We start from the raw sequence: 12922 nt of genomic DNA on the forward strand, positions 1-12922 counted from the left end.
AAAAAAAAGGACTTTCACTGGACACACCCCTAAACCTTGGACGTGGATGTCTGCCTCTCTGATTGGTCGCGAGGCCCGACCAACAACACCTGCTTAACTCCTTCATCTAAATTGACACCCGGGCTCCGAGAAATATAGGCAGCATCCCTCCCACTCCTGCACTCAGTCCGCACAGCTGCCCCAAGACACGAACCCGCGGCTTGGTGATCAACTGATCTGAAGTAGCCCAACAGCTCCTTCCAACGCAAAGCGACTTGCCGTCTAGAATCGAAGGGGTGCGCTGGAGACATTATGCTGGCTAAACTGGCGATAGCGCTGTTGCTTGTGGCAGTTTTGGAGCAAGTAGTGGGATCGGATAATATCGACATCCATGACAGCCCTCCGGAAAAGCCTGCGAGCCAGAAAGGACGCCTCTCCCTGCAGAACACAGGTAAGACAATGTGCATTCGTCAACAACTGTGTGTTTGGGGGGGGGGGGCAAGCCGGACTGCTTGTGTCTTGTTACTGTGCTCACACATCTACAGTATGATTAACTCGCCGCGAGCGGCTTTGTGTTTGCACGTGCTCCACTGGCAGCGAACGACACCGTGCGCGGGGACACGTCCGAGCGATTTGGCAACCCCCCTCCGGTTTGACGTCTAAGCACGTCTTTGCTGGGTGCATCGCCCCCCGTCTCGGCCGGGCTGCACCGGCAGGCTCCATCTCTCGTACATATCACGCAGAAAGAAATGCAATATGTTAGTAAACTATTAATAGATCCGCGCAAGGTAAAAAGGTAACGAGCACGGGCAGCACGTCTAGGTGTGTGTGTGTGGGGGGGGGGGGGTGCGCGCGCACACGCGTTTTAGCGCATCAGAAGCTGTTTTTAATTGTTTTGTCCATTGATTATTTTTTGTTTTGTTGTAATGCAGAAACAAATGAAAGTCAGGTGATGATTCACTCAGGCAGAGGCTGCAGATTAGTGGTTGCCTGGAAGTCAAGTTGCGATGTATTTATAAAGCTTTGCCTATTCTCCGGGGGGGGGGGGACGTTGCCAGCACGTACCCAAAAAAAAAGAAAGAAAAAAAGTCAAATTTGGGTTGCCTTACTTCACAAAGAATGCAAAGCACACACACCAGAAACCCGTCATAGGCTACTATGATGGGTTTCTGGTGTGTTGTGTGTGCAGTGGATTATTTATAATTGTACCTTTAAAACCTAAAAAGGAGCGAACACCACCCCCCTACCACCACCCCCGTGTGATTCAGTGGGCTATCAAAATGAGAGGAAGCAATTATAATCTGTCTCCACACCGCAGAACAGGGACAAGTCCACTGCAGGTTTTCGCAGCAGAGTCCCCTGGTAACACCACTGTGTAATTCAATGCACGTTGCGGCCAGCTCGTACGATCCAAGCACATTCCCGTGATGCCAACTCAAGCACCGCCGACAGCGGCTCACTTTTCCTGCGCACTAAAGTTCAACTCAGTGCCTTCAGCCCCCCCCCCCTCACCACCCCCCGCTAGTGCCCCCCGACAGAGGCTCTTTGTTGACAGCCATAATTTCTCGAATAAATCAAAATTAATCATTTGTTTAGTGGGGGAACAGGTCGTTGGCTTCTCTATTGGCTGGTGTTGCCATTTAATTTTGTTGGGGGACCAAAAAAAAAATCCTGATGGGCGTTTTTCTGACGCCCGTCAGTTAACCGTTCTGAGTCAAATCACTCGTGTAATTACATTACACTTGAGTCAACAATTTCTTAAATTGATTTTTTTTTTTGCAGTCCAATTCAACTTCTACTACCCTTGTTTCGGCGACCCGTATATCGTGCGCTTCTACATATTTGCTTAAAATAAAAAAAGAAATGGGAACAACTCGGCCGATCTATAGGTCCGCGACATATGCTGTGTGAGATTCTCTGCCTGTAGTCAGATGGTAACGTCTTATAATTCATACTGTCAGACCACAATTTTAGCTGAAACAGAGACGTTCGCTCTCTTGATCATTTCAGTCCACTGTCATTTGTTTTATTCTTATCCTCCATGGCTACAGTAGAAATTAAAGAGCACTTGAGGGCCAGCCAATGGTAGGCCAATGTACAGCCTGGCAGTAGCCGATGTTAAATATACATACAGTATGGTCAGATTGCCACACATAGATCTCTCATTGTCCCATTTCTGTCGTTGTACCAGTTTTTCAATTAGAGACTTTACCTCTCCGATACAGGCTTCCCCCCTTGTCACTAAGAGAAAAAATTGGTATACCTTGAGGTGTTTTCTTGGTGCGGAAAAATAGACGAAAATTTACAACCTTCGAATCACTGCTTGCAACACACATCTGCGCTATATCTTATATTTTCCACTGCTCTGACACCGCTGTCACGATGAGCGACTTGTTGATGCATATTTGGCAAACCATCGGTTGCAATGACCGTGTTTGCATGTTATCCGCAAGAGGTCAAGGCTGCATCTGCAATGCACCATCCTACCTTAATGCCAGGCAGTGCAGATGGATTCTGGCGCAGAATGACACAGTAATATCTGTCACCAAGTGTTCCTCTGCAGGAACCCTGAAGCACAGAGCATTACACCCCCCACATGCCACCTCCACACACCCTCTCTGGCTAGAAGGTAGCCAAAACAATGAAGACAGAGATCGAACTGTTCTCCTCCGTCAGTTAATGCTCTGTCAACTCTAGTCATCTGTGCAGAGACCAGTGCTAAGGGAGAGTTTTGCCTTATATTTTGCCAGATGGACCAGCACTGCTTACCACTCGCGCTTTTACCGCTGACATTGTGGTTCCCTTGGTGAAACGATAACAACCCTCTCAAAAACCTGTTCTCTCTCTCTCTCTCTCTCTCTCTCTCTCTCTCTCTCCAGCTGAGATTCAGCACTGCTTGGTGAGCGCAGGAGACGTTGGCTGCGGTGTGTTTGAGTGCTTTGAAAATAACTCCTGTGAGATACGGGGGCTACAGGAAATCTGCATGACCTTTCTTCACAACGCTGGCAAGTTTGATTCTCAGGTAATATGACTGTGCGTGTGTGCCTCAGTGTAAGTCTTGCAAGACACGTTGTTGTGGTTGACATTCCCAGAACAATGGGATAGCCTGGGGTGGCCTCTTCCTCTGGTTGGTTCAGTACTTCACAAAGGTCATCTATGTCTGTGCCTTCATGTTGTGCAGAAAAGTTTTATCTGCACTGTTTTTTTGTGAGGTTCATATTAGTATCCCAAGGCACATTTCGTATTCCTTGCAGGTATAGATTTTTCAAATAGTGTGGTCTCCCTGCCCCCACCTATCAACACACACACACACACACACACACACACACACACACACACACACACACACACACACACAATCTTTTTTCCTCTCTCACGGTGTTCAGTTCCCTCTCATTGGACTGGGGGGTGTGCAGCTAGGACCAAATGCAGCCAGCTGGCATTGAGCCCAGTCAGCTCCTTTTTCATACGGGGAGAGGAGGCTGTGGTCCTGCCTCACTGATCCAGGCCTGACTGAGTGTCAAGATGTCTATCAAAGCCATATGTTACCAACATGAACCTCCAGGGGTTAAATTTAGTGGTTTGTTTTTTATGAGAACGATAGAATATCTCTCACTGCAATCATACACCTGTACTCTAACCTCTTCACCCTGTTTAGATGCAAACAACATCCGCCTTAACACCACTACACGCACACTTCGTCACAGCTGAAACGGTCCCCCCCCCCCCGCCACGACTTCCCAGTATGAAAATATTAACTCTGTGTTATCAAGGGGTGCAGCTAGCAGCAAATACCATGTTAGCGACATGGATGGCTGAGTCTTGGTCCTATGCACAAACCCCTTTCTCCCCCCAGCAATCACATGCTTGTTTCACCACTGACTCTCCCTTCAGACCTCACCTTACAGAGGTGTGTTTGTGTGTGTGTGTGTGTATGTGTGTGTGTGTGTGTGTGTGTGTGTGTGTGTGTGTGTGTGTGTGTGTGTGTGTGTGTGCACGCATGCTTGTACACAGGGAAAATCTTTCATTAAGGACGCTTTAAAGTGCATGGCCCATGGTCTTCGCCACAAGTTCAGCTGTATCAGCAGGAAGTGTGTGTCCATTAAGGAGATGGTATTCCAGCTCCAGAGAGAATGCTACATCAAACACAACCTCTGCTCCGCTGCTAAGGAGAACGTTGCTGTCATGGTGGAGATGATCCATTTCCAAGACCTCTTCCCCAAGGGGTGAGTGTCTGCTTACAACAGCATCCCTGTATATAACTCCCCTCTTCTGCTGCTTGGACCTAATTTTTCTGAGTTTAGCTTTGTACATATTGTTCCATCTAGAGCAATGACATTTTAACCATTTACTCATGCACATGCACCATCTTGCTTTTGCCGGGCCTTGAGCTCGTGTATTTTTGAACATTGCACCATATCAGCTGACATCATGTCAATCATCTGCCTCGCTGTCCAGTCCTTACGTAGAGCTGGTGAACATTCTGCTGAGCTGTGGAGAGGAGGTGAAGGAGGCGCTAACGCGGAGCGTCCGGCTTCAGTGTGAGCAGAATTGGGGGGCGTTATGTGACAGTCTGAGTCTTTGCGCCACCCTCACTCCCGCTCCTCCTGGTTCTGTGGCCGAGCATCGCCGCCCTGCACCTGCCCATCTCGAGCCCGAGCACCCTCGTCCCCCTCGACAAGGTGAAAAGGACAAGCCCGGTAAGGGGGGCTTCAATACCCACCCCCGCAACCGCAGCCAGGGTCTTCGCCGTCAGAGTCCAGAGGCTGGAGTGATGGCTGAGCAAGAGGACCCTGAGGCCACTGACATCCGGAGGTGAAACACAGGAGACTATCCTAATCCTTGACCCCAACACCATTGAACCCCCGTCTCACATAGTTATATGAATTTACACGATGACAAACACACATGCACACATGGGTGCACATGAGCATATATGCAAACCCTGCTATATATACACACACGCACACGCACACACACACACACATACACACATGCACACACACAATTCCTGGACAGACTGAGCAGAAAGAAACCCTAAACTCTTCTGTCCATATTCCTCGCTCTCCAGTCATTCCAGCAGCCCCAAATGGTAAACTTGCAGGGTAATTGTGGTGTAGCTTGTACTGTTATGCCAGACTGTAGGCCACATGTTTTTTTGTTTATTATTGAATAATAATAATTGTCATCTTTATCTCAGTTGTTTAGAACTATTTTGGCTCTAATATAGCATTTTTTCAAATCGTACTTACTGTAAGATTTGATTATATTTGTATTATTTATTTCATTCTTTATGCAATGTTGAAATATCAAACTGTACATAGAAATATACTTATCTATATTTATATAAACATGTATAAATATAGTTATCATATGCAATACTGATATACTATATATGAAATAGTATATGGTATGCTTTCTGACATTTTCTTTATGGTATTGCACCCATCACACATTGGTCTGTAGATATGTAACATACACCTTTTGTTGTTTCAAAGTGGGAATGTGTATTATAATTATAGATACTTGATGATTAAATACAAATTGTACAGGTTTGAAGTCCAGTTCTGGCACATATGAAATGTAGTGCATGAGAGTTTATGGCCAAAAGCCAACAAACTTGTACATTCTTAAAGTGAAAATCCACTCTATAGGGGGAAGCGTATACAGTATAATCCCATGACATTGAACAGTTTAATGCAGAATTATGTGCACTGATCACTCTCTGACAAAGTAAGACGTCAGACAGGCCAGCATTTAATCTGTGATGTCATTAAGCGCCACTCTCTGCAGCTACTCCAATGGCAATGAATATGAGACTAGCGTAGTAGAGACGATGACAATTTGTATGCATGCAAATTTTGTAGTATACAGTCAGAACTGTAATGAAACGTTTTGCACTTGAATGTCGAACAAAAACTACCATTCGCCAAGTCTGCAAAGTCTGCCTGATGTTCATTGTCAGTGAAGCAGCTTTAGAAACTGCCCCCTGTTGACATTAGAGATTTTCATGTTTACTGCTTTGCGAGAGAATTGGTCATGTTCATAAAGTATTGACTAAACTGTCCACAATTATACTTTCTAAGAGCTGATTTTTACTTTAAATTACCTGCCATCGGTGGATGGCAGCTAAGAGAGGGTGCACAATAGTAGTGCTGATGGTTAGTCCTCTCCGTAATCCATCTTATTTTAAATGTAGAATCACACACGTCAAGGTGCCTAAACTTGCTTGTGTCCACAGTGACCTCTTCTCTGTGATTTTCTAGTCTATATATATATATATATATATATATATATATATATATATATATATATATATATATATATATATATATGTGATATTGGGAGGAGACTCTAGAGCAGATGTTTGATTGATTTCCAGCTATTGTAAATTGACATTGACCCACAGAAGTCTCAGATCTTGCACTGCGGCCGGTTATCAGTTAGAATTGGCATTGGGCTGCTTCATGTTCAGAGATGAGTCAAGGTCACCAGAGCATCCCTTTGTCTAACTTGGTCTCATGGCATCTTTAAGCTGAGCAGTCCCGACTTCCACGTGTGTCCACACACACCTGTTCACTCACAGTGGTGTGACTGTTTCAGTTTGATCTAGTTATACTGGGTTGGAGGAGAACCCTGATTCACCGCCATTCTGTAGGACCATATTTATCTTCTTTTTTTTTCATCATTTAACTCTGTTGTTGTTGAGCCTCTGTGGCCAAGCAATGGCTTTGACGGAGACCCTCTTGATCGCTTGCCTCTCAATTAGCCTATATTCCTCTGGATCCCTTACCTAGGTCAGAAGAGGCATGGAGGCAATGCTTTAGTCCCCCTTTAAGCCACAGGCTGTACAGAGAGGACCCAGGAACTGGGTTAAGTCCACACACAGGGGCTCTGGTGCTGTTATTCTAAATGTTATATTTACCAAGGCCACCAGAGAATTCCTCTGGGCCGTAGCCAAGAGCCAGCTACAGAGGGAGGCACGGGAGACTATACAGAGGAAGACAGCTCCACTCGCTGGTATTTTTGTGACAACTCACTTTACCATTCCCCCTCTAATGACTCCTTTCCTCTTCCAGTTCACAGACATGGGCATTTCATGACCATTTCAGGCGAATTGCATGCTTTAGCTGCAGAAAACACTTAAATGAGAACACACTACATGCGCTAAAACACTTAAATGCAATGCAAGAACAGACTGGAGATGTGCTCACATTGTTGGTTGACCCTCTAATGGGTTTTCACTTCATTTTCTCTTTTTTTATTTACAGTGCGGTCATGTTTTCACTATGTTTTTACTCCTAATCGTTGTCGACAATTTTAACGAGTTAAAAGGGCCAGAATGGTCAGTAAAACCAACAAGATTTCACTGGCCACTGATGCAAGCTGTCTTTTCTTTATCCCAGCACGGTCAAAGAGACATAAGCTAATCCCACTGAGAATGTACTGTAGGTTTGAAAATTGACAATCTGTTTGGCTCGCTATCATTAGGTAGGCATATGTTCTCGTAAAAGGGTAGTGGCTTGAGTGGCTTGTGTTTTTTGTGTTCAGGGGGAAATAAATTAACCATGCCTTCTGTAGTTGTAGTGCACCATCACCACGATTCTTCTGTCCCTCTGTCATGCACAAGAACTTTCCTTTCACCATTTAAAATACAGAACATGGCTCTGTAAGTTACAAGGTCGTAACTTATCTGTCAGACATTGGGCATACAGTACTAGAAATATCTTTTGGACTATTGAAGTCGGATGTATCTTGTTATCATTAAAACATTTTTGTTGGTATTTTGTACCTCTTGTCTCATTAATCATTGTTATTTTGATTTTTACTAACCAGTACATCACAATAGTGTAAATGTAATTAGCATGAATGCTGAAATGCAGATATCTCTTGCAGCGGTTTAAGAGGCACAATTCATATCCTGCCAATCCATTCAGTTGTGCAGAGTTGGCCCTTTTAAACTTGGATGGCCCCCATGTTTCTGCTAATAACATGAGGACATATTCAGTGATATAATTTATAGCAGCTGTCAACAGGTCAGCAGAGAAGGCCTCCCCGTGTCAGGTATACACACACACAGGTTAGAAGACACCCTATTCCTGTTTAGCTTTACACCTCCCCACTGACGGCGAAATGCGGGTGGTGTTTAAAGTTTCAACGAGTGGAAATAGTCACCCTATTGAAAGGCCTAAACATTTACGTCAGTGGCTCTGGCTTGTGTGCCATGCTTTTGAGTGGGTTAAGGGTGTCAGTTTTTACGAGTTACCCGAACGGTATATATATTGCCTGGCTAAACATTTAGACAACGATGTGATTTGCCGAATACAACTTTAAATGCTGCTGTGGGATTCAAAGTGATATTAAATTTAATTTACTGAATTACATTTGCAGCGCCCAAACATGAGGTTAGGAACCAGGGTCCTCATAGTCTTCTACTTGCCTGCAGTGAGACAGGGAAGAATACATTGCCACGTATCGAAATATCTGAGAGAGATCAGATCCAGAATACTCTAGGTCATGAAGCTTAGCCAGTTTCTGCATCGTAATACATCACTACAACTTCTGTGTCTGCAGCATGAGGCAATCTGATCAACTTCAGTTTTTGACAGCCAACACCTCTGTATGTGCCATGATAGCAAATCACCACTGGATGGTGACATCTTACCATTCATTGCAGAAAAAAAGTGCAGAATCAGGGCTAAAGAGAATTTTTAAACTTTTTTTCCGTTCACTTGGGTTGATGGATGCATAAATACATATATAGCATATAAAGCCCTGAGCAGTGCTCTCCGAGCATGGGCCATTTGTTTTCATTCAAACCAAACACTCCTCCAGCTGTTTTCACTCACGAGTTCTCCACTTCTCTGGCTGAAGATGTGCTAATTAACGCAACTGGCTTATGGCGTGTTTGTTAACATTACATCCAAATACTCAACGATATAATAGCACCCTCACTGTTCCACATTGGGGATGTTAAACTATATTCATGGAAACAATAAGATAATAAGGCCATGGCATGGTGCATGATAAATTCATTGGGAAAAAATGTGTTGGACTTGTTGCCATAGTCCAACGTCAAGCATCTAGGTTTCACAATGCAACAAGTCTGAGATGAACGAACGGTAAGGTAAAAAGATTATGGTTGAACTACTGGCGTCAAAACAAATTCAGCAACACTCGGGGGACATCACTGCTTGAATGTCAACATGGGAGCAGGAATGATCATGTCTAAAAAGATGCTGAGCGGGACTCGGCTGAAGGGAGAAACCTGAGATGCTCAGCTCCAGGTGCTCTTGTGTGAACTAATGAATTAATGACTGGGTACCTGGGCTCCATAGATGAATCATTTAAGAACGATCAAGGTTGAATGGGTGCACCCGTCATGGGTCTCTTGTTGGATCTCAGGAGACAAAAAGTTCTGGTCTGGTCTGTGTGCGGACATGTGGCTTATTTACCATGTTGCAAGAAAACTACACATTGTTCAACCAAAATCCAGCACCTGCCTTAACTGCAAATAGCGCATTGTATAAGAGTGGAACCTTTATGTGTTGGACTCATGAAAGCATTGAAACAAAACTACAAATTTCCATAGCTTACATAAATTTGATAATTTGAACTATTATGGGTGTAGAAAGTCAAAACCTTTTGAGCTCTTTCGAGGATCTGCAAGAAAAGACTGGGGAACAGGATTAATCTCACCAAGATGGCAATTGTCCCAATTCCTGTTGCTTTGCTTTCCATACAACTAATTAAATTTCCAGACTTTTTCAAAGAATGCTTGTTATAGAAGTTAATACCAAATGAGCAAAAAAAAAAAAAAAAAAAAAAAAAACCTCAAACATCTTTTGATTGAGGCACTAACTGTTAAAATGGAAATGTTTGGGATGCGTTCCTTCTCCCCCATCTCCTGTCCCCCTCATCACCAAGACTCGCTAACTGTTAGCATCTGAACACCTTCATGAAGATTGCCACCAGAGTTTCAATTGCTTTGTTGTGTGTGTGTGTGTATACAACACAAGCATGGAGCTTTGGAAGAGTTTGTATTTAAGACTTATTTTGCATTGTACGACACATTACACTGCTTTCATTTTAAGGCAGAGTAGATACTAAGTACCTTACTAATGTGTATTTTTCTTTGTGGTTCCACTGCATTTGTTGCTGGTCATCTGAATAGTCAGGTGAACAAAATACTCATGAAAAACAAAATCATGCCTTAAGACAGTTGTTATGGCTTTGGACCAACAAAAGGAGTAAGGTTCACCATTTTTATCAAGAAACTAAATGCCCAACACAAACATCAAGGAACCCAAAACTGTACAAATTGAGTGTGGCGCCTCAGTAAAGTCAACATGTTGCATGGATAAAGATGTTTGTGGTGTGTGTTGATGCACAAAGTAAACCGTGCTAACATGCTAGCCAACCCTGTCCGGGCCTGGGATGAAAACAAGAGAAGTAGGTGCAAAAACCCCAAGGAAAGGGGGAGAGAGAGAGATGTTGGCAGAGAGAAGGTGAGAGCACCAAATGAATCCATTTTATTTGCCAAGTATGTTTGCGATTGAATACAAGGAAACTTGACTTGGTACAATGATTTTCAGTTACACCCTGTTAAATTCTAAACACAATAATTCTAAAAAAAAAAAAAAATTAAGGTACGATAAAGAAACAAAAACATGACATAAAACATTAGCATGGAAGAGAGAAAATTCCAGATGCTTCACGGGTTTGACTGGCCTGCCCACACAGTAACTCCCCTGCTGACTCTGGAAATAGAACTTGTAGACCAACGGGCAGACCATAGCCAGGCCGGTGAAAGGCCAGGTTGTCACATAGCAACATTACATCACCGACATAAAATAAGGTCCACATAGCTGCTACACAACAATTGCCCCTCTGGGGACAAATAAACCTACTTGACTTGATAACATCCAATGATGTCCACGTTGTGGATGTTACCACTCCCTAGCATGCATGTCATCCATTTTGAGTTAAGAGGAGTAATCATTCGCCTCCTTGTCATAATGTGCTGTTAAATACCATCTACAAATACTAATTGCCAGTTTTCATAGAACCATAAGATCTATTTTTACTAATCTATTACTTTTCTTCAGTTATTTCTGCATAATAAATGGCCTGTAATTTAAAGTGTTACTGAAATAAACAAATGGATAACAGTTAAATAGATCATTCAATCAATAAATAAATCCATTCATGGTCTTGACTGCAACTTCAGAAAGTTCTACGCCAGCTCGAAAACAAGGTCGTTTTTTTTTTCTAACAGGTGAATGAAAATTAAAGATGCATTTTAGAAATGCCAGCTGGCCAAACTGTGCAGTGTAGAGTACGGCTGTGCATTCACATATACAGACTGTCAGGGTCAGGCGCAACAGTTTGGAACTGTGGTGTTCCTCTAACAGCAATTGCTGTTCAGTGTCTTGAGGAAGTCAATGTATGTAGCTACAGGTTTTGATGAAAGTTTCATTTTCTCTTTTACTGGGCAGCTGATACCGTTCTGCAAAAAGTGAAAAGACGGGTACAGTGCGCCTTAAGATTAGGGCCAGAGTGGCTGCCCCAATGTGACACATTCAGTGGCTTACTCGCTTTCGCCATAAACTTGAAATGCCTTTAAGAAGTTTGAGCCACTGTCAGTTGTCCTGTAACCTTGCCCCTAATTTGGTACTCCGAGTGAAATTCCTCGAATGCAGCAGCTTTCATGCATCTGCAGGCCAGGATGGCAGAGTCCCTTGCTAAAGAGGTCTAGTCTATTCAGTGACATTTGACTCCCAAGTTACTTTGTTGCCTGGCAGTCCAGCAATCGGTGGTTGTAGCGACATGGCTAACAGAATTCAACTTTATAATCAAGTACCGTTTGGCTTTGGCAGCTTCTGTATTTTCAGGACCACTTTTTTTCTTGACAATGTGCAGTGCAGCTGTAATGTTTGTACCATGTTCTTGAATGAAGGTGATTCGACCACAGAATGGCTGGCTGCTTTCACAAATTTCAGGAAAGGCCTTGTCAATGGTTGCCTGCCTTACCCGTGGGACTGTAATGTTCGTAGATGCCTTATCTTACTGACATAGGAATAATTCAAGAATGAGCCGACTTCGTAGGTTCTTAACTGTGTAGCTTTTACTAGCGTCCGTTCAACATACAACCTTCATAACATGAGCGTCTAACTTCCTGTATACGTCACACGCACTGCACGTACACCCGTGAGTAGGTCAAGTTAAACAAGTGACAGGACCTTCAAAATAATAACATCTGTCATTCATTACAGGACAGTCATGGAAAAGGCCCTTTTTTGCATGCTTAAGGTGAGGTTCATCAATTGGGGCTTCGTTTCCTGCTGTTTTCTATGCAGTCTATACAGCTTTAGCTTGTTGGGGTGAATTCACTGTTGAAAAGAAAAAAAACCACCACATCCATATCTTTTATATATATATATATATATATATATATATAGCATGCATGTATGTTCGCTTAAAACTCCAGAAATACTCCTTGTAGAACAAAAAGAAAGGCATATTTAGAATCAGCACTTTCCAAGGATTGCACAGTTCGAAAAATATTTTTTAAAAAAAGTTTAAAAAAAAGTGATTTGCGAAATTGAGTTTTTGTGGCAAGCGCAAGCTCTCTTTCTGGTCACTTAAGCATCTCTCTCTCTCTCTCTCTCTCTCTCTCTCTCTCTATATATATATATATATAACCCAGGTGTACTATAACTCACGAACAGCGACACCTACAGGTCGATAATATATATATATATCGCAAGTGTATGTTTGCGTAAAACTCCAGAAATACTAATTGTAGAACCAAAACGGTATCTTTAGATACCAGTTCGAAAAATATTTCAAAAACCAAGTAAAAATGTTGATTTGGGAAAAAGGCCTTCAATGATACTTTGTGGAGACTTCCGTCAAATCCTTCCAGTGGTCAAGGGAGGCA

At 43.1% G+C, this 12922-nt stretch overlaps 1 protein-coding gene across 1 annotated transcript; it reads left to right on the plus strand.

Annotated features, from left to right (window-relative positions):
- The first annotated feature begins 283 nt into the window (after positions 1-283).
- On the plus strand, positions 284-4798 carry stc2a (stanniocalcin 2a). Its single transcript, XM_056294351.1, has 4 exons — positions 284-430; positions 2859-3001; positions 3994-4205; positions 4438-4798. The coding sequence occupies exons 1-4, from the start codon at positions 292-294 to the stop codon at positions 4796-4798; spliced, it is 855 nt and encodes a 284-aa protein (XP_056150326.1). The 5' UTR covers positions 284-291.
- Positions 4799-12922: the final 8124 nt, after the last annotated feature.

This window comes from Lampris incognitus, chromosome 1 (assembly GCF_029633865.1).
Source record: "Lampris incognitus isolate fLamInc1 chromosome 1, fLamInc1.hap2, whole genome shotgun sequence".
Classification (NCBI taxonomy): Eukaryota; Metazoa; Chordata; class Actinopteri; order Lampriformes; family Lampridae; genus Lampris; species Lampris incognitus.

Excerpts from the sequence above, each read along its gene's own strand:
- stc2a (XM_056294351.1), top strand. The coding sequence starts at position 292 with ATGCTGGCTAAACTGGCGATAGCGCTGTTGCTTGTGGCAGTTTTGGAG. Across the intron at positions 431-2,858 it reads CCTCTCCCTGCAGAACACAG|CTGAGATTCAGCACTGCTTG; the intron begins GTAAGACAATGT and ends CTCTCTCTCCAG. Across the intron at positions 4,206-4,437 it reads CAAGACCTCTTCCCCAAGGG|TCCTTACGTAGAGCTGGTGA; the intron begins GTGAGTGTCTGC and ends CTCGCTGTCCAG.